General features: G+C 39.2%; 1 protein-coding gene across 1 annotated transcript in view; it reads left to right on the forward strand.

Moving 5' to 3' along the window:
- LOC122324585 (kinesin-like protein KIF26A) overlaps positions 1–19,824 on the forward strand; it is a 60,317-nt gene that overhangs the window by 34,647 nt on the left and 5,846 nt on the right. The window contains 10 exon segments of the mRNA XM_043219119.1: positions 7,574–7,763; positions 11,854–12,045; positions 12,934–13,027; positions 13,749–13,901; positions 13,904–14,010; positions 14,553–14,736; positions 15,799–15,958; positions 16,528–16,690; positions 17,478–19,149; positions 19,152–19,824. Coding sequence (XP_043075054.1) covers positions 7,574–7,763; positions 11,854–12,045; positions 12,934–13,027; positions 13,749–13,901; positions 13,904–14,010; positions 14,553–14,736; positions 15,799–15,958; positions 16,528–16,690; positions 17,478–19,149; positions 19,152–19,824 — 3,588 coding nt within the window.

Here is a 19,824-nt window from a genome sequence, read left to right on the forward strand (position 1 = left end):
CCTTAAAGTGCAACAGTAGACTGAAAGGGAAAAATTTAAGAATTAAAATAATGTTATGAGGTTTTTTTAACTACAATCTTCTTACACTTTCACAAACACTGATTTTATTTAAAGTTACGATTTTAAATATATATATGAGATGAAGACTATATATATATATATATATATATATATTATTATTTTTTTATTTTTATTTATTCATTTTTTACTTTACATTACATTTTGAAATCACATGATGAGTCGGGTCTGATTTTAATTTAAGTGCACAGAAAACCACTTCATAGTCTGTGTGTATAAAGGAAAGTGATTTTTTTTTTTATTGAAATTAATTTATGCTAATGTTATGTTAATAAAACAAGTACTCCTGTATAAGTTGCTGAAAACTGAACATGTGAACATGTGAAAAAAAAAAATTCTCAATGCCGTTCCAAACCAGGTATGATTTTATTTCTTCTGTAGTATAAAGAAATTAAAAAATACATTTGAAGAATAGGTCATGTTTTTGTCCATACAATGAAAGTCAATAGGGTCCAAAAAAACTTTTGTTTGGACAAAATCAGATTTAGAATGACATTAGAGAAAGTATTTTTAAATAACTTCTACCTTAAATAATTTGTATTGTTCAGATCTCTAAATTATTTGAAATTCTTTTTGTCTTGCTGTCTGTAATTCATTTTCTGTCCTTCCACTTTTTATGCCCTCTTTGCTTTTTACAGTAGGTACATTATCCCCTTAATCCTGCCTCTCTCATTTCACACTCTGTGCCATCATAGACGAATGCTAATAAGATCACTGGAGACTACCTGCTTTTCATTTTTAACCACCTACTTTTGCATTTTAACCTCCTTTCGAGAGGTTTTCTTTTTTCATGCATAAAGTAGCTGGAGCTTCATTGTCATTCAAAAGGGTAAAAAATGAGGGGGGAAAAAACAATAAAGGACACATGGCAGGCAGATATTGACAGAGCCGATCCTTGGGTCTCTGAGCTGGACTATTTGATGTTTTCCAGCCGGGCACTATTCCTTTGAAAATGAAGGGGGTTGTGCCTCCACCCCACTGTCTGAACTCCCCCCTTTTCCATATTATATCTAAGGGGGGAAACGAGGGAGATTCGGGATTTCGATCCGTAGAGCTGCCATGTCCTTGAAACAGCTGAGCTCCGGAAACTCCTGATGCCTCCAACAACTGCTCAACCTGTTGTTAGCCAAAATTATTGAACGGGATTGTTTGATTGGAATCGGGTTCCTATTGGCGTCTACTTTCTCTTTGTTCTATTCAGCAACAGAAACCGAATGTGTTCTGCCAGGCTGAGTGTGTGCTAATATTCGCTAGATGTGCTAGCATGCTGTTAAAGAGCTGCCCCATCATTTGTGGAGGCAAAGCCCCCTGGCACTACATGACAAAAGCTCCCGTGTCCCTCAGGGCAAGGTCGCGGCGCACAATTCACGAAACCCAGGTCAATAATGACGGGAGCTCAAAGCAGCTGCTATACAACATTAAGACAAAGAGCTGAATGAGTGAGAACATGGCATCTCAGCAGGTAACACAGGTGTCGGGAAGCAGTGGAAGGTGTTGAGTGATGTCGTGGTGTTTTGGGTACGCCATTTAGATTTCACAGAAATTATTGAGCCATGATGCCCTTTGAGCTGATCTTTTTCTAGCCATAGGCATTGAAGCCTCTCAATGCTGGCTCATATATGAATCAGTGGCTTCATGCTGGTTCTAACCAAGGGAATATAGTTGGAATTAAAGAGACACTACATGCCATGACTGAGGAGGATGACTGTGTTTTCATAATTTAAGAGGTGGAATATATTCACAGAGATTTATAGGAAAGAAACAGCATAGCGGATTAGTCTTGTTCAGTCACAAATACGTAGTGAAAGAACACTGTACAGCACCAGACCATCCATGAAAAGAATATCATGTTAAATAAGAATGCCACCAATATACTGTATATTGCAGACTGCAGGACAGAGATACCATGTGCTTGCTGTTCATGCACCTGCCAAATATGTAATACAGTTTGGATATGTGATTAGACATGCACAGTATATCCATACTGTATTAAATATGTAGAATTTTTTTTCCCCGTTTATTTTTTCTAGCAGATAATGCATATTTGGTAAACTTATAATAATGGCTCCAAAAAATTAATGATTTAATAAAACTATTAAATGTTTTAATCTCAAAATGAATATACATTTTTCATAATGTACATTACTGCGACTAAATTCACCTGTAACATTTAGACAAGTCACTCTTCACATTAAAATAATGGAGCACAATTCCCTGTATTATTATTTTTTTTTGTGTCCACTGGCTTCATTCAGTGTGGGATCTTGTTATACATATTTGAAATAGAATTCATTTGAAAGTGCTTAATTTCCCCACTCAGACATTAGAATACAGCGCCTTTTCATTTGTTTAAGTGAAATTATATACTTTTATATACCTATATAATTCTATAATATGATTTGTTTTGCTGTTTAAAAGATTTCTCATGCAATAAGACTTTGCAGTTGTCAGAAATATAAATATAACACTGCAAGTCTGTAGCTGAAAACACAGTTAAGAAAGTCTTAAGTTAGTCAAGGCAAACTTTGATGCTGGTTCGACAAAGCCTTGACTTAAAATGACTTGAAGTTTTGAAGGTTATATGAGTTATGTAGTTTGAAATGGAAAAACTCTGTAAGAAGTTTTTTTTTTTTTAAGAAATAGCTTTTTATCCCATCCCACGATTTTAAGCCGCAACAGTCCAAATTAAATTCTGTGTATGAAAAAGTGCCATATAGAGGGTCAACAATATTTTGGGTCAATATTTTCTTGCCTATTCTATATTACCAGCTGATAAATGCCTGATTTTCCTGAACAATTGACTGATCCAGAGAAAAAGAGGAGGAATTAAGTAGGGAGAAAATAAGGACATGCTGGACGTCTAGTCACATAATGAGCTTCAAGATAGGCTGCAAGTGGATTAGAGAGATTGGTGACAAATTGTCCTTAAGTAACCTAAAGGCTGTCTTAGCTAATGACCAGGCAGCAATTTGACTCTTGCTTGACGTATATTGGGCAAGAAGCAAGCTATCTGCATGAAAGCATACTTTTTTTATGCTTATTGGTGCTCAATATTTTGGATCAGTAAGATCTTATTTTATTTGTTTACAATTTTAATATTTTTATTCAGCAAGTACACATTAAATTGATCAGAAGTGATTCATAAAATTTATGCTTTATTGTATTCTTTTTTAAATGCTTTCAAAGGCTTTGAAATTTTTTTTATCAACCCCAAGCTTTTAAACAGTATTGTACCTGGTCATTGAACTGGTTTAAAATGTGAACAAACCCACACAAAAGCTTTTAAAATACTGTTTTAGCAAATTAACTTTTGTTTTTGATGTTGGTATCTCAATTAACTCTTTTTTTTTTTTTTTTTTCTGATTATCATATATTTTTCACATACAAATAAATCATATTATAGAATTAAAATGGGCTGCAGCTGACATTTAAACATTTTCTCACCTCTCTTTGTTGCTGAACGTAAAATGCTGGATTTTTGAGTCCTTTTTAAAACCCATAAAAACTGGAAAGTTCAATACGTTTCGGAGAAATAAGAGTTTAGAGAAGCACAAAACAACCCACAAACCACAGAACTCTCTGAGCTTATTGCATTGTCAGCTTGACCAATGGCCATATTACATACTGTTGAGGGAATGGCGACTCAGAGCAGGTGAATCTTCTATTGAACAAAGCTATCAGACGAAGTCCTGCAAGGCTATATGTCATACTTTCAGCTGGAACAGAACATCCCTCTTCGTTCATTCCACCTCATTCACCAATTCATCATCTCAAACACACACACATACACATAAATATTACATGTTAATTGGCACACTTCTTTTCCCCAAGCACCTAAAGGCAGGGTCTGCATGGTTAATAGTTAACAGCATTGTTTAGTGAAAGCAGTGGAGGTCTCTAGCTTTGCTTGCGGGCTAATGTCCTCATTAACATCGCGCAGCTCACCTGTTTCTTCAGCCAGCTTGCAGTCTTTGTTTGTTTTATCTTGCTTCATTGATTTATCCTTCATCCACCATCCATCCATCTAACCAGCCTTTATCTGTATTCTGCTAATCATCTAAAAGGAACAGTTCACCCAGAAATGACGATTTGCTCACCTTTGTATCAAACTTGTTTGACCTGTATGGAACATAAAGAAAAAAAAAATTTGGACACCGTTAACAGTTTTTCATTGTATAGCCAAAGTTTACAGATTTTTGAAATTTTTAATGTATTGTCACGGTACTATTGGTTATAAGTTTCATCTAGGCTGTTTGGTCTCTTTTTGTAATGTTAATAACAGGAAATGGATTGACGTGTGTTAGAGCAGGAAGACACTTATTATACCGTTTCCTTGCTTCTGTTTCACACACACTAACTCAGTCTCTTTGAAGTCCAGCAGAATGAGGAAAGGGGGCTCCTCTGCACTCATGAAGTATTCATGTCAGTGTGTGTGAAAGTGCATGCTTTGCACGTCAGCGAAGTGTGTTCGTGTGATTGAAAAAGAGAATGTGTGTGTGCAGACAAGTGTGTGTGGAGCATGCTGCCTATCAGTGGCGCTTTGCACAGCAGCTGTGTACTGACACTGTGTCTGGGTGGGGAATGGAAAGGGGGCTGGGCTGAGGAGAGGGAGAGTGCAGCAAAGCAAGAGGGAGAAGGTGAGAGCGACTCACCAGATTGAGAGAGACGCGGAGAGTAGACGGAGAGGACCGTTGGACTTCTGCCAGGGTTTCCCAGCAACAGCAGAAGCAGGAATCGACTCTTTTTTTTTTTCCTCATCCCAGGGGATTTGCCTTTTCCATTGCCTTCCCTGGGAGTTCTGTCATTGGGAGAGCGGTGGAGAGGAGCTCAAAAGAGTGGAGGAGAGGAGCGCAGCAGAGAGGGACGAAGTGCCCCCGCCCAGCTTCAATGCAGAGGTGAAGTGAGGGCTAAGTCGATCGCAGTTTTGGGTTACAAACTTTTCTGGAAGCATTAAACTTTGGCGATTTTCTACGTGGAACCAGAGTGTGGCGGAAAATGCTTCTCTGCAGGAGTGCCACGTACCTGTTCCTTCTGCAGAAAACTTTTGAGGGTCGTCATGAGCGTTTCTGACATCTGCTTGTCGCCCTGCTCGTCTTGCTGCACCTGGATCCACTTCCTCGTCTGGGAATTTGCATGAAATGGACCCCTGATGACAGTGACAGTAATCAAATCGGCCCGTCTTCCAGCAGACACCTCTAGCCCCCTGTCTACAGCCCGCCTTTTGCACCCGCCCCGCCTCGCTCTCACATGTGCTGGAAGCCGTGGAGTGCTCTTACCGGGGTCTGGAATGAACAAGTTAAAAAGCTGCTTTTCTCAACGCTGTGATGATATGACCTCTGAACTGAGATAATGGATTGGAGAGAACTGTAAGTATAGTGGACTCCTTTTAGTTGTTAATTGACCGTTTATAAACATTTTTTGGTAGGTTTGTGTATTTCACCTGGTTCTAGCAAACTAAGGATGTTGGGTTTGATTCCTAGGATTTATATGGATAAAATGTAAATGTGGTCGATATGTAGTCGATATCACCCACAACTCTTTTTAAACATCTTGACTGGTTTTCTCACTGTATGATAAAAAAAAAGTTTTTGTTTAAAAGAAAGAAATTCATACAAGTTCGGAATGACATGAGAGTGAATAGATTAATAGAACTGTCATTATTGGGTGAACTGTCTCTCTAACATGCTGCTCCTTTCAAAAAGCCAAGTATGCTCAGTTGCAACCCTAAAACCTCACCTGCAGTAAAACTAGTAGCAACAGCAAATCCAGAGGGAGACTGTTCACTGCAGGGCAGAGATGGGAGATTTAACAGGTGGGTGCATCTGGATAAAACCCAGCCTAGCGTATCGGAGCTCACTCTACCATGCTGCTGTTCACCCACTCTGGTCACTCACCTCTGTTCGCTTCTGTCTGATATCTCAATCTTTTGTGTGTGCGTTTCTGTGTCGTGCTTCATAAAGAGCTTGTAAAGCATTTGTCGTGCAGCCAGACGCGGTGAATGCGGCTCTCTGCCCTATGTGTGGGCGTGGGTCTCCTCTTTATGTTAGAGGCGGTGTTGCGTGTGCGCGCGTGTGTGAATAGATGAGGTGTGTGGAGGAGGAGGCAAATAAGAGGCTTTGTCTCCATAGGTGGGTTTAACATTAATAAAACCCTCCTCCTCTCACTCAAGTATTTTTGCAACCTCTTATGCCCCCTATTAGAAGCTCTTCATCTTCACTCTCAGTCTCTCTCCCTCATTCACACCCAGAGTCCAATATTAACACTTGACAAGTGCCAAATGAGAATAAAAATTGGCTTTGGTGAGTAAACAAAATGCCCTGCTGCTAACTATTAATTTATTTGTGCATTTTGTTATTTAAATATTTGTCTATATATTTGTCTATGTAACTATTTAATGATAGTTAAGTTTTTGTAATTTAGCCAAAAATGCTAACTTGACTATGCTTTGTCCCCTGTTTAAATATGCACATACAGTTAGTGCTAAGGGCTAATTTCTCTCTGAAATCTGTGTGTGTTTGCACACACATCCCTTCGCACCTTTTAATGCATGGCACATGCACATTTCCTGTGGGGGCCTCTTCTTGTGTCCTTCATTCAGACTGTAATTACACAGTGTTCGCTGTGATTTTTCACCCCTGAAGAGGCTGTGCTGAAGGAGTTGGAGGGAGAGAAAGAAAGGATGTGAGGAAGAGTGAGGCATTTAATGAGCTCAAGCTTTTCTCCTCGAGCACTTCAACCTCATGCTAACAGGCATAAAGACACAAACGTATGCTGGAAAACACACACAGCTTTAGGTAGCTTGCATCTTTTTTACTATTGAAAGACATGTATGGCCAAAAGCATGTGGAAAACCAAACACCACACCAATATGCACATTTTCTGTTAATAGGAATCTTGTCCTTCCTAAAAGGTTCTGCTCCTCTGGGAATGCTTTCGACTAGATGTTGGAACATGAATGCAGGTTTTCACAGGAGCATAAGTAAGGTCAGGCACTGCCGTTGGGTGAAGATTTGACTTAATTGGAGTCTCCACATACTTTTGACTGTGTAGCTAATTATAATTACTTCAGCCCAACCAAAACCAAAAATAAAGCATGTGACATTTCTAGAATAATGAAGACAGTGTGTCTTTATGAAGCCTTTTTTTTGTAGTTGCTGATTACACCATAAAGAGAAGATGTTCAGTCTGTAATCTAATGCCATTACTTATTCTTAGTCTTTTCTTTAAAGTTTTCTTTCGATCCTGTTTGTGAGACTGCAGAGACCTCACCATCTCATTTAATTTGACATAATTTTGCTTTTATTTTATATTCAATGTTATTTAATATTTACACTGTTCACATGTTTGGGTCAGAACGATTTGTTTTTATTTGTTTTTAAATGAATAAAAAATGACACCAAAAGACGTATATAATTATGAAATCTAAAATCAGACATGGAAACATCTCCTAGGCATGACTCTTTGACTTAACTTTTTGTTTGCTGCTCTTTCGCAGGGCTGCCCAGAAGTTGAACCTCTCCAAACGGAAGAAGCCTCAGCAGCTTCCGCCCTCCCCACCTGACCCAGAAGAGCCGTTCTTCTACACTGATGGCTTCAGCGCAGCCCTGCAGCTTTCGCCCCCACCTGTACCCCCATGTATCCTTAGGGCAGGGTCGAAGGTTAAGGACAGCCCTGGGATGGGAAAGGTACAGTAAAGTATTAATTGCAAGAAGTTTTTTGCCACCTTTGCAATTTTTTTAGACATTTTTGGATTTAAATGGTTTACAAAACCGTGATAAAAGCCTAGCTGATTAAGGTTGTGCCACATTTTTTGTAATCTGACCGTGAGTAACGGGCAATCTTGAAACCATGTTTTTTCTTCTATATTAATAAAATGACATCATGCATAAACCCCTGGTTGCCCTCTTCTTAAGAATGCCCCGTGGGTTTATCAGTTTGGCTAGTTCTCGGGTTACCGTGAAAGCAGACTGTGTGTGACAGCATGGGTTGGCCCAGTTGTCCTGATTCCCAGGCTGTTGGAATTCCAAGAAGCTCCTTCGGAATGCCAGACAGCATTCCTTGTTGTAAGTGACTGACAGGCCGTGGGAGTGGGAAAAGCAATGTATGAAAACAGAAGGGTCAGATAATGACATCAGGGGGCATTTGAATGAAAGGCATATTTCTCTCAGAATAGAGCTGTTTATTAGAGCTGGACAGTCAGACTACACAAATGCTGATGATAAGACAACAACTCGAAGGGCCAAATTTGTGTCAAATTTTTGGATTATTTAAAAACCAAATTTATCGGTATTCCTTTTGATGATCTGGAATATTTTGCCTGTGGATTTTTTCAGTATATGAGAAACAATGAACAGATCGTATGACTTTGTTTGCTATTTGACATTGTAAGGCAAAATGAGTAACTCTCTGAACCTGTAGCAATGTAAACTATTATAGCTGGGATAAAATAAGCAAACTGGCAGTCCCAATTGTCCATGCTAGTTGTTAATCAGAACTCAACCTTTTGTGAAAATTACAGTTTTAATTACAGTAACTAAACTAATAAGACTTCTCCCTATAGGACGCAAGATATTAAAATTCTGTCCAACACTGATAAACTGATCATTCTTTTCTTATTTACTGACAGATATTAAAATACTGTACAGTTTTTGTTTGAATTCATAAAACATAAAACACTTAAAAGTTAAATCACACGTTTTAATGATGCAGTGAATTTTATGCACCACAAACTTCAATTTACCCACAATTATAATGTACAGAATATTTATTTGAAGATTTGCTTAGGATTTTTTTAAACAATGTTTAAATTGGAGTTTTTTTTTTTTTTTGAAGATTAAAGGAATAGTTCACCCAAAATTATGGCATATTTTACTCACCCCCAAGCCATCTTAGGTGTATATGACATATTGACTATGTAAATCGGGTATATCCATCATGAAATGAACCTATATGCCTTCAGGGTTTATCACATGTCTTTTGAAGCAAATAGATGGTTTTTTGCAGCAAAAATATTTATAGTTTTAAAATTATGACGTAAATAACTAACTGTTTTTTCTGCAAGAGCACCAGGTTCTGACTTCTTGGCTGCCTTCTGACTCGATGTACAACGTATGACTTGAGTTGCATAATACTTTGAGTCATAGGTCATCCAATTTTTGGTTGAACAATTTCTTTAACATAGATTAACGCAGTCTTAGATAATAGCAAATATAATCTAAATGTTAAAAACAATATTAAATATCCAATACCAATTAAATAAATAAAAATATATAATAATGGCCAATAACATGGTGCTGATATACAATATTGCGTATTCCTAGATCATCCTAATGATCTAGGAATTAAGGCAGTACACTGACAATAACGTGTTTTGCCTATAAAAAAGACGTAAATCTCAGTGACTGGATGATCACTGTCATGCTAAAGCATGTTGGTATCCATTAGGCAAAGCACTTAATCTCAGGTCACTCCAGGGGGACTGTTTCTGCAATTAGTGTACTTTGAGTCACTTCGTATAAAGAGCATCTGCTTAATATTAACCTACTAACCATAATGAGCTGAGGTTATGCCCTTTCACTGTCTTCTGTGGAGCATCTGTACATATACATCTAGTCATGTAACTGACAGTTCCCTATATACTCTCTCATGGGACTCTCTAGAGCATCATGAGCATCCCAGCATGTTGCCGCTATTTTGGGTAACAAACTCATTCCTTTCCTTAACACCCCCTGGAGGTCTAAAAGCCATGGAAGATTGCACTGACCCATGTATGACCCTCCTCCAGCACAGGTGATGCACTTAAATAAATTCAAAGAGATGGAACCCATTAGAGTCTGCTTTAGGATGACTTCTCTGTGGGAAAGTAAGAAGATAATGTGTGTTCTTAGCATATGATACTATAATAGACTGCTGACTCATAAACACCAGCAGGTGGTGAGGTTTATATGGCGTCATGTCTGCAGGGAAATGATTCGCTCATTAAGATGGTGAGGTCACCTGAGTTACTTCTCAAAATGCATCCAGACACCTCTGGAGGAGTCAGCTTCTTACATCATCCTCATATCCACTGTATGTGAAAAAAGCATTTTCCTTCCCTTAATTGCGCACCTGATTGTGTTGATGCATTGTGCAAACACAGCATTAGAAAATGTGCACAATAGGCTTTAAAGTTCTCTAAAGTCACACCAAAGACAGGCAGCTGCAAGTTTTTCATGAGTTTTATCAAGAAACATGCAGTGAAGTGATTGCTAGTAAACCCCACAGAGTTGAAGTATGTTGCCTGCTGATTTTGAGACACTTGTAAAGGGAATGGGTATGAACACTCTAGTTTTTTTTTATTTGTGGAGGAAGGAAATGTCAAAGTGCTTAGAAGGCAGCAGGTAGAGAGGAACAGGTGATTGTGAGAAGGCAGTGCTTATGCAGTGAGGGTAATGGAAGTGAATTTGTGTGGAAAAGACTGATTGACACATCACTGGAGCTTTTGCATTCAAGGGAATTGCTTGATTTGTCTTTTTATAGCAGGTTTAACAAAAAAAAGGAAGAAGAAGGATTCGAGTTGTCTAATTGATAAATGCTCAAAGCTCATAGCAATTAAAACACCAAAGAAATTTGTACCATAATAATCTATTCAATACAATGATCACTTGCTGTCAGATTTAGTTGCAGCTGGGTTTGTTTTTTAAAATAATTATTGCATAATTGATTATATTATTAGATAATTTCTAAGTGAACATTTCTGGACTACTATGTCAACCTCTATGTTATAAAAAAGTGTTTTTATATTTGGTTTAGTTTTATCTCTTAGGGTATTTTTTATTTTTTATTTTGTACACTTAAAATGTTAAGATTTTGACATCAAAAAACATAATTTATAGGTAATGGGCTATTTTCTATAGTGTTTTGACCCCCTCATCGGAACGAGTGACGGATTGTAGACTGGAGTGGGGCTTAGTTTGTCCTCAATGCTGAACATGTCAGTATGAGCAAGGAACATGGTGAGCCTGATCGCAGAACAGAGATCCTCTTTCTCCGCAAATTTAATTCTTTATCTCAGTGGAGGACTGTAAACTTCAGGGGCTGTTTGCTGCTGAAAGTGTCCCCAGTGACAGAGCTATAAAATAAGGTGTTAAACACAGGCAGTCGAGTGCATTACTGCTTCATTGAGTAGGTGTAATAATTAACTGTTCTGCCTCAGTCGTGTTTCACTTTGCTATCATTCATGTTTATGACTGTAAAAAGGGAATAGACGCTGAATCCATTTTTCGTGTTAAGTACATTATTTTAACATATTTTAATATATTTTAAAATTCAATTTATTCCCGTGGCAAAGCTGAATTTTCAGAAAATCTCCAATATTCAGGATCACAGCTTATTATCATCAATATTGATAACAGTTGTGCTACTACTACTAATAGTACTACTAGTATGACTTTAATGGAAAACGTGATATATTTTATATATTTGTTAATATTAAGTGTCTGTAAAGTGTCTAGGCACAACACGGTTGGCCTGTTTTCTGAATCCAGCCACACTTTACAGCAGGATGTCCCCTGTGTGAGAGCAGAAGGGCTTCTGATGATTACATGCTTTCAACTTTGCTAGTATGAGGGGAATTCTTGGCCAGGAAACTGAAAAGCATTCTCAAACCACTCAGTAATTGTGTGAATTAGTGGGTGGGAGGGTGCAATTATGCAGCCGTATGCTTTGAAGAAGTTGTCACAAATAAAATTATGTAGGACAACCAGTATGAAATGAATATATTTGTGTGCTTTGCAGGTGAAAGTAATGGTGAGGATATGCCCTGCCAAAGGATCGCGAGACACCTCAGAATCCATGTCCTTTCTCAAGTTAGACGCCCATAAGAAACAACTGACCTTTTGTGAGCCGCCCACCTGCACACGCTCCACCTCTGCCAACGCCCCAAAGATGTTTACCTTTGACGCCGTCTTTACCCAAGATGCTTCACAGGTAGAGTAATGGTTTAAATGCTTCCATTTTTGGCAATCAGTGTAATAAAAGCAGGCATTTTACAAGTTATACCAAGGAGAAATCCTCTATTTCCTGTCTGTACTTATAATTTCATTTTGAACAAAATCTTCACAGTATTGATGTCAAACAGGCAGGACTTCCATGCTGAGATCAAAGAAAAGCATAAGGGAGATATTCAGTTTTGCTTGGTTTGTGAGGTAGATAAAAGGTTTGGGTTGGTGAGTTGGGGTTATCGTTCCGAGCCCACAGCGCCTGAAGGGATCTCAGAGGAGAAGATAACATAGCTCTTTTCTCTGCTTCCTCCTGAACTCTTTGGGAGTTTGGAGTCTTTGGGTTTCCTGTCCTAGAAACATCAGGTCTGATGATCAATGACTACCCCACATTGTACGGAACAAAAGAGGCTTTGAGCGAGCACACATCAGAGCTGGTTCTTACAACAACACTGTCAAAGCTTTCCTCAAGCTGCAAAATACACACACATAATTCCAGGGTTTGAAATCTTCATCTGTGTCCTTACTCTATTCTGCATCTCTTTGGGAAGTTTGCAAGGATCTATCCACCTGGATCTATCATTCTGTCTGTCTGTCTGTCTGTCTAGAACTATATCTATTCTGTCATTCCTTCTGTCTCACATTAGTCTTTTGTTCTGTCTGATGTTTTGTCTGTCATCTAGTCTGTCTGTTGTTCTTTCTATATGTTATCCGTTTAAACTGTATCTGTTCATCTATCTGATGTCCTGTCCTGTCGTTCTGCCAGTCTGTCATTATTATCATTTTTGGGTTTACCTATCTGTCTGTCTGGATATAAATACTGTATATACAACTAATAAAATAGAGTTGGTGTTTAAATCTGGGTTTGTGTCCTCAGGCGGAGGTGTGCTCAGGGACAGTGGCAGAGGTTATCCAGTCTGTGGTCAATGGGGCAGACGGCTGCATCTTCTGTTTTGGTCAAGCCAACCTCGGTTAGTAAATGTCTATTTAATCTAGTGCCCCATATATTAACTTTATAATAATGCATTGTTCAAATGCATTTTTATTGGAGTAGCCTTCTGTCACATTAGACGAAAATAAAATAAACTGTTTTGGCTGCACTGGAAATTTCCTAACAGGGAGGCAGGGAAAAAGAAGGGAGGGCATATGTGTTTGAGCAGTAATAGCGGTTTGTTGAACACAAAGTGCCCTCGTTTTACACTTTATGTTTGAAAAGCGCTCAGTTTCTCTCTCTCCTTCTCTCTTGTTGATCAGCCCCTCACTGTGTGAGACTGTATGCCTCCCACCGTGCTGCTTCAATCCCCCATAGTTAGCTTGGCTGCTCATTTGCTCTGCTTTAGCATGGTATATTCTCTGATGACTAACATCCTTGTGGGTTAATTTTATTAGCTTAGGGGCGTTTTACATAGACGGTACTATTATTAACACAAATTCTATTACAAACCTGCTCTTAAATCATTATGTAGTTAAGTCAAGCTAAGTTAATCAGTTGACAGTGTAATTTATAACATGTCTATGTTGACAAACACCGCTTAATTATTTTTGCCAATTTTTCACAAATTAAACCATATATAATATTGTCTTCCTCACATTAAATAAATAATACTGTCTACATGTTATCTCCAGTCGTCCAAAATCTTTAGAATGTTTGGTTACATTCCTCATCAGCAATATCCACTTTTTACTTCACAGGCAAAAGCTACACTATGATCGGCAGGGACAGCTCTACACAGAGCTTGGGTGTGGCACCCTGTGCTATCTCTTGGCTCTTCAAGCTCATCGAGGAAAGGAAAGAGAAAGCTGGCACACGATTCTCTATCCGTGTGTCTGCTGTGGAAATCTGTGGCAGGAGGAGATGCTGCGAGACCTGCTGGCTGACTTTTCCACAGGGACTTCCCAGGACAGTCAGGGCGCAGGAATTTCCCTGCGAGAGGATCCGGTCTGTGGATCACAGGTACATTAGAACATTTGTTTTTTAGTATGCATAGGTCTACATAGTGTTCCTAAAACTAAAATAATAGAGCAAAGTGCTAGCAATTTCAAGGTCATGGGCTTGATTTTCAGGAATAGATTACATATATAAAATAGATTTTTAGAGAAAACTTCTTAAAATATTAAATGATAATATATTAAATTAGGTGCCACATTTTTTTATATATACACTAATGTTCAAAAGTCTCCTATGCTCATTGTGGCTGCATATATTTAATACAAAATACAGTAAAAATAGTAATATTACAATAGCAATTTTGTATTTTTTAACATTAGTTGATGCATTGTGAATTAACAATTCAATTCAAAGTATCCTATTATTTAAATCCTAATTTATTTCATAACAATAATCATACCTAACCCAAACATTTGAACGAATGTAGTATACAGTAATTATTTGCCTTTTGTCGAAGCAAAAATGTTCTTTAATCAACATCAAATTACTTCTGTCTCCCTTCTCTTTCTTTATCTTTGTGTTTCACTCTCACTTTAAACTGTGTCCAGCTGCAGAACCAGAGTGAGCTGCGGGCATACTCTGCAGAGAGAGCTGCATTCTTCCTGGATGCAGCTCTGGCAGCACGCAGCACCAGCAGATCTGACTGTAAGGAAGAGGACCGCCGGAATTCTCACATGCTCTTCACCCTACACATTTCCCAGTACCGCATGGAAAAGAGCATCAAAGCAGGAAGTATGGCTCACTGTGCTCATTTTCGTGTTTATTTAGGAAACAATGAGATATTTATGACATAAGATTTTAATATGTGGTTTCAGCTGTCTATTAAGAGCATAATAGCTTATTTTCAATGTTGATAAAAAAATGCTAAAATAATATTTTGAACAGCCATACCTTAACTTCCTGGTCCTAAAATAAAACAACTTCAAAGGCTATCTACTTCCACCTCAAAAATTAAGTTATGCCATCTTATTACTGTCTGAGAATTCATATCATATATCTTCATGCATCATTAGACTGTTACTGAGGGCAGCTGATACCTGGCTTCTCCATTATCATTCTCTCCATGTTCATAGAGAGTATCAGTTACCTCAATTTAGTCCCACTGATAACGGCTCTTCACGAGAATGCTAACAAGAATGGTTAGCACATTTTCATTACTGGGCGTAGCCATCCTGTCAAGTCAGCATGTCAACATTAGAATGATCATTAGTATTGCACACCCGTCGCTGCGATGCAGGCTGGGTTCTGGCCATTGACACTAGCCAGAATAGATTTTAATATGTAATGAGGCTGGAGTCTCTTCAGCAGAGATGTTTATAAAGCCCAGCATGAAATGAGAAGCTCGTTTGTATTCCCGCTCCACAGAGGGTTTTGGTTCCGAGGGCTGGCTTTGTAAATCCTGCCGACGTGAGGTTAATGGCCTCCATCTCAGTGTGAAATAAATGCATCTTCTGTAATGATACTGAATGAATTTTACTCTAGTGACCTACATGGGACTGTAATCTAACTAGCTGTACTTACTTTTATTGCTTGCTGTTTGATGGACTGCCAAGGATATTGAATCACCACTTACCTAGCAGAGATCCTATATCTAACTGCGGCCTCATAGGGTCCCCTGCAACACTGTTATGTGTGGTACCTGTGGCCTTTTTGATGATAAAATACTTTTTTTTTGTCTCAGCTTAATGTACAGAGCAACTAAGCCATTCATAGGTTATGTTTAAATGGGATTTTAAGCCCAAAGAGTCATTGGGAGTAAATTTATGTTTTAACAGACTGTGTATAACTTTGCAGTGTCCGGGAGTCGCAGCCGCCTGCATCTTCTGGATTTGGGGAGTTGTGAGTCTGATTTGAGTCAAACAAGAGATGGAGGGAGAGGCCAGTGTCTGTCATTGGGTGCCCTTGGAAATGTCATCCTAGCCTTGGCCAATGGAGCCAAGCATGTGCCATACAGGTATGTGTATTGTGGTTCAATTAATCAATATAAACCAATAGTGGGAGATGATAGATCTCTTTTAATGGTGGTAATGTGTCTCTGAGCACACATCGAGTTCTCGTGATCTGCATCTGCAAGTGCTTCATTCTCACCCTCCGTAGATCAATGAAGCTAATTAGAAAGCTTTGCAGGGAGAGAAGGCAGCCAGGGTATATTGGACTTGATGTGGGATGTAGGCCTATTGATAGGAATGTGGGTCAGAGAGCAGCAGATTTATGCTGAAAGGAAATTAAGAAATACTCACCGGAAGGTGGGATAGTAAATACAGTTGACGTGAGCAGAGAAAATTAATCTTTTTCTTTTAAATGTGGAAATTCGGAAAATAGCATCCTCCACAACAGAGTAAAATAAAAACATTTCAAATCAGGTCACCAGAAAGTGAGTATTTTCTTTGGATTCCTTTCATTCAAGTATGATTCATAATCCTCTATTTTTAAGACAACCTCTCAATGATGTTAGAGGAAAAAATGTTGTAAAGCCTAGCTTCCTTTTTGGCTAACGAGACTATTTTTTGATGTATAATTTAGAGACAGCAAGCTTACCATGCTGCTGAGGGAATCGCTGGGCAACATCAACTGCAGAACCACCATGATCGCCCACATCTCTGACTCGCCAGCCAATTATGCCGAATCTCTCACCACTGTGCAGCTTGCCTCCCGTATTCACCGCATGAGAAAGAAGAAATCTAAGGTTTGTGATTCAAATTGATGTATTGATCATTCAAATAAAATATGCTCAGCTATTCATAGTTCTTAAGAAAATACTTGAAGCATTCATTCATAGTGCCATTATAATAGGTAGGTCCTGCAATAAACCTTTCTAAAAGTTATTTAAAAAAAGAGAAACATATGTTTTGGGCTAGTATTTATTGTAAAAAGCGATTAACAGTAATATTTTACAGAATATTTTTGTAAATACACTATTTTTATTTTGTGCAATGACAGCATGGTATTTTCTGATATTTGTATCAACATTCTGTCCACATTTTCTTCTTGTCTTCATACATTCTACAATAGGTCAGGACTGTCATTTTCCTAAATGACATTTTTTCTTTATTCATCAGAATCATTCACAATTTAAATAACGACTCATGCATTGTCAGAGAAACAAATGTTACAGTGATAATTTAACTGCTAAATTTCTCAGTGACCTATGTCATGTAATCAACAAATGTAATCAATGCATTTGTTCCAGAGGGAGAACAGCATGTAACCTTTCCCATCACAGAAGCAATTTTCACCATAATTAAGCTGTTTTGACAGAATATATTAATATTTTATAGACCTAAAAATACTTTCGTTTAACTTATGCATAGTATTGACAACTATTGTAGCTTCTCCTTTGGTGTGCACTTTTCACCTTTGTTAATATTGACATGCTGTTTCATGAAATTATCTCTCTCAGAATTTATTGTGTGCTGTGAAAGAGCTGTTTGCAAAGATATATTGAAGTCATTGTGGTATGTTATTGTGTTCAGTATGCATCAAGTTCCTCTGGAGGGGAGAGCTCCTGTGAGGAGGGACACATCAGACGAAGACCCTTCTACCCTCGGACTGTGGCTCTTGACCCAGACCACCCTGCAATGTTATCCAGTGACCCAGATTACTCCTCCAGCAGTGAGCACTCATGTGATACAGTGATCTATGTGGGGCCTGGTGGGACCCCTATCTCTGATCGTGAACTCAGCGACAATGAAGGCCCACCTGCATTTGTTCCTATCATTCCCTCCCTGAACAAGAAGCGTGTAAAAGAGGGATCTAAATCTGATGGCGACCACTTGAAATGCAACACTTTTGCTGAGTTACAGGAACGGCTTGAGTGTATCGATGGCGGTGAGAACACATCTGTCTTCACTAGTGAAGGAAAAGGCCAACAGACAGCTTCGAAAAGTGGTGTGGAAAAAGAATCAGAAGGGGCTTCTGTATCAACCAGGACCACCAAGTGTTATCTTCAGAAGCCTCCGCACATGCAACATGGGGCATCATCCGAAATTCACACAAATTTAGGACAAGATTCAGAGCCTGTTGTGAGAGAGAAAGTTTTTAGTAGAGTACCTTTACAAAAACCCAATGCCTCTTCATCCTTGCAGAACGTCTCAAAAACCTTGATTTTGAATACTGAGTGTGGCCTAGCCACACGGGCACCTCCAGTAGGTATGAGCCAGCAAGCCCTAAGGCAGGGAGAACGCAGTGAACCCTCAATTACTGATAGATCCCATCACCTCAGTAGAAGTCCTATGGAAGTGAGCCATCTACGTGCTACTCTGAGGAACAGGTGCCTCGATAGGGATGTTTTAAGGACTACAGTTACACTGCAGCAGCCTGTGGAGCTCAACGGAGAGGATGAGTTGGTGTTTACAGTGGTCGAAGAGCTACCTGCTGGTCTGGTTCCAGACAACGGGAGACCATCCAGCATCATTAACTTTAACACAGACTGCTCTTTGCAGGCCCTGGCATCTCACTCACGGCCTGTTAGCATTATCAGCAGCATCAACGATGAGTATGATGCCTACACATGCCAGATGAACAGGACCCAAATGAACCAAGGTGCTACTTCCAAGTCACAGGAGGAATTAACAGCTGGCAATGCAACTTCACACTCTTCAGTCAGCTCCTGGTCTAGCAAGACAAATATTCATACCCCAAGTAGTGATGAGACATTAAAGGGAGTGCGTAAAGGACAAGTCAGCAGCTCAATGATGGATTTACCTGGTGGTTTAAACATTGAGTCTTTCTCCCAACAAAGAACAAATAGTCCACTGGGTGACAGTGGAATTTACTTTTCAGATTATGATTCTGCAACCATTGACAAATTGTCCATATCTAAGTGCCCTCTATCTCATGACAGTACCAAAGCATCCCTCAGTGGTCCAAAGTTGATAAGATCTAATAGACTCATGACCTCACAGTCTGCCCAAATCCCATACATTTCTACACTCCCTAGAAAGACCACCCAAACTGCATCCTCTAGCAGTAACTACAGCCATGAGCTACAACGCCAAGTTAGCAGAATAGATGAACATTGGACCCACAGTAGTAGTGGGCTACACTCAACCAGGAATTCAGAGTTTAGCTCTGTTAGCAAACCACCGAAAAATGGCATGAGTGGGATTCCATCTAGAAAGACAAACGGGAATAGCAACAGTGTACCTCGCCTCCTAAAAATTTGTCGTCCGCATCTCAAAGGGTTGTGGATGGTTGTGAGAAGTCTAGTGTTAAGAAAGGGGACCTGAGCAAGATGCCTCAGCTCAGGAGAGGAGCCACCACACTTGGCATGGTCTCAGTGCCCCATAGCTCCTCTGAGATGAAATGGGGCAGTGATGCCTCTCAAACAACTGGTAGTCTGAAATTCTCATCCTTAGGAAAGAGAGCAAATGGACAGAAGGGTAGTATGCTCCCTAAGTCTGGAAGCATGTCACCCCCTGCTCCACCTGTCCGAAAGTCAAGCCTCGACCAGAGAACTCGCATTTTGTTGTCTCCTAGTGCCTTAAAGTCAGTAGGTAATGATGGAACAAGATTGTCTTCCTCCAAAGCATCGTTTTCTGAGGAAGACTTTGATGTTCGAGGTAGAGGGGAATCCTTTAGTTTTAAGTCATCCAGCCTGAAGACAGCTTCTAGTCTCAGATCACATAGTGCTAAAGGAGACAATGGGAGGCATTTTGGTAGTCTTATGTCGCTTGAAAGGTCTGACAGTTTAACCTCAGTGGGTTCCAAACCAATAACATCAAGAGAAAACAGTAATGTCAGTATCGGTAGCACTGGCAAAACTGCTAAAATGGTGCCAAAACCTGGGACACCCTGTTCAATATCTACACCAACTGCTAC

Source organism: Puntigrus tetrazona, chromosome 20 (assembly GCF_018831695.1).
Source record: "Puntigrus tetrazona isolate hp1 chromosome 20, ASM1883169v1, whole genome shotgun sequence".
Lineage (NCBI taxonomy): Eukaryota > Metazoa > Chordata > Actinopteri > Cypriniformes > Cyprinidae > Puntigrus > Puntigrus tetrazona.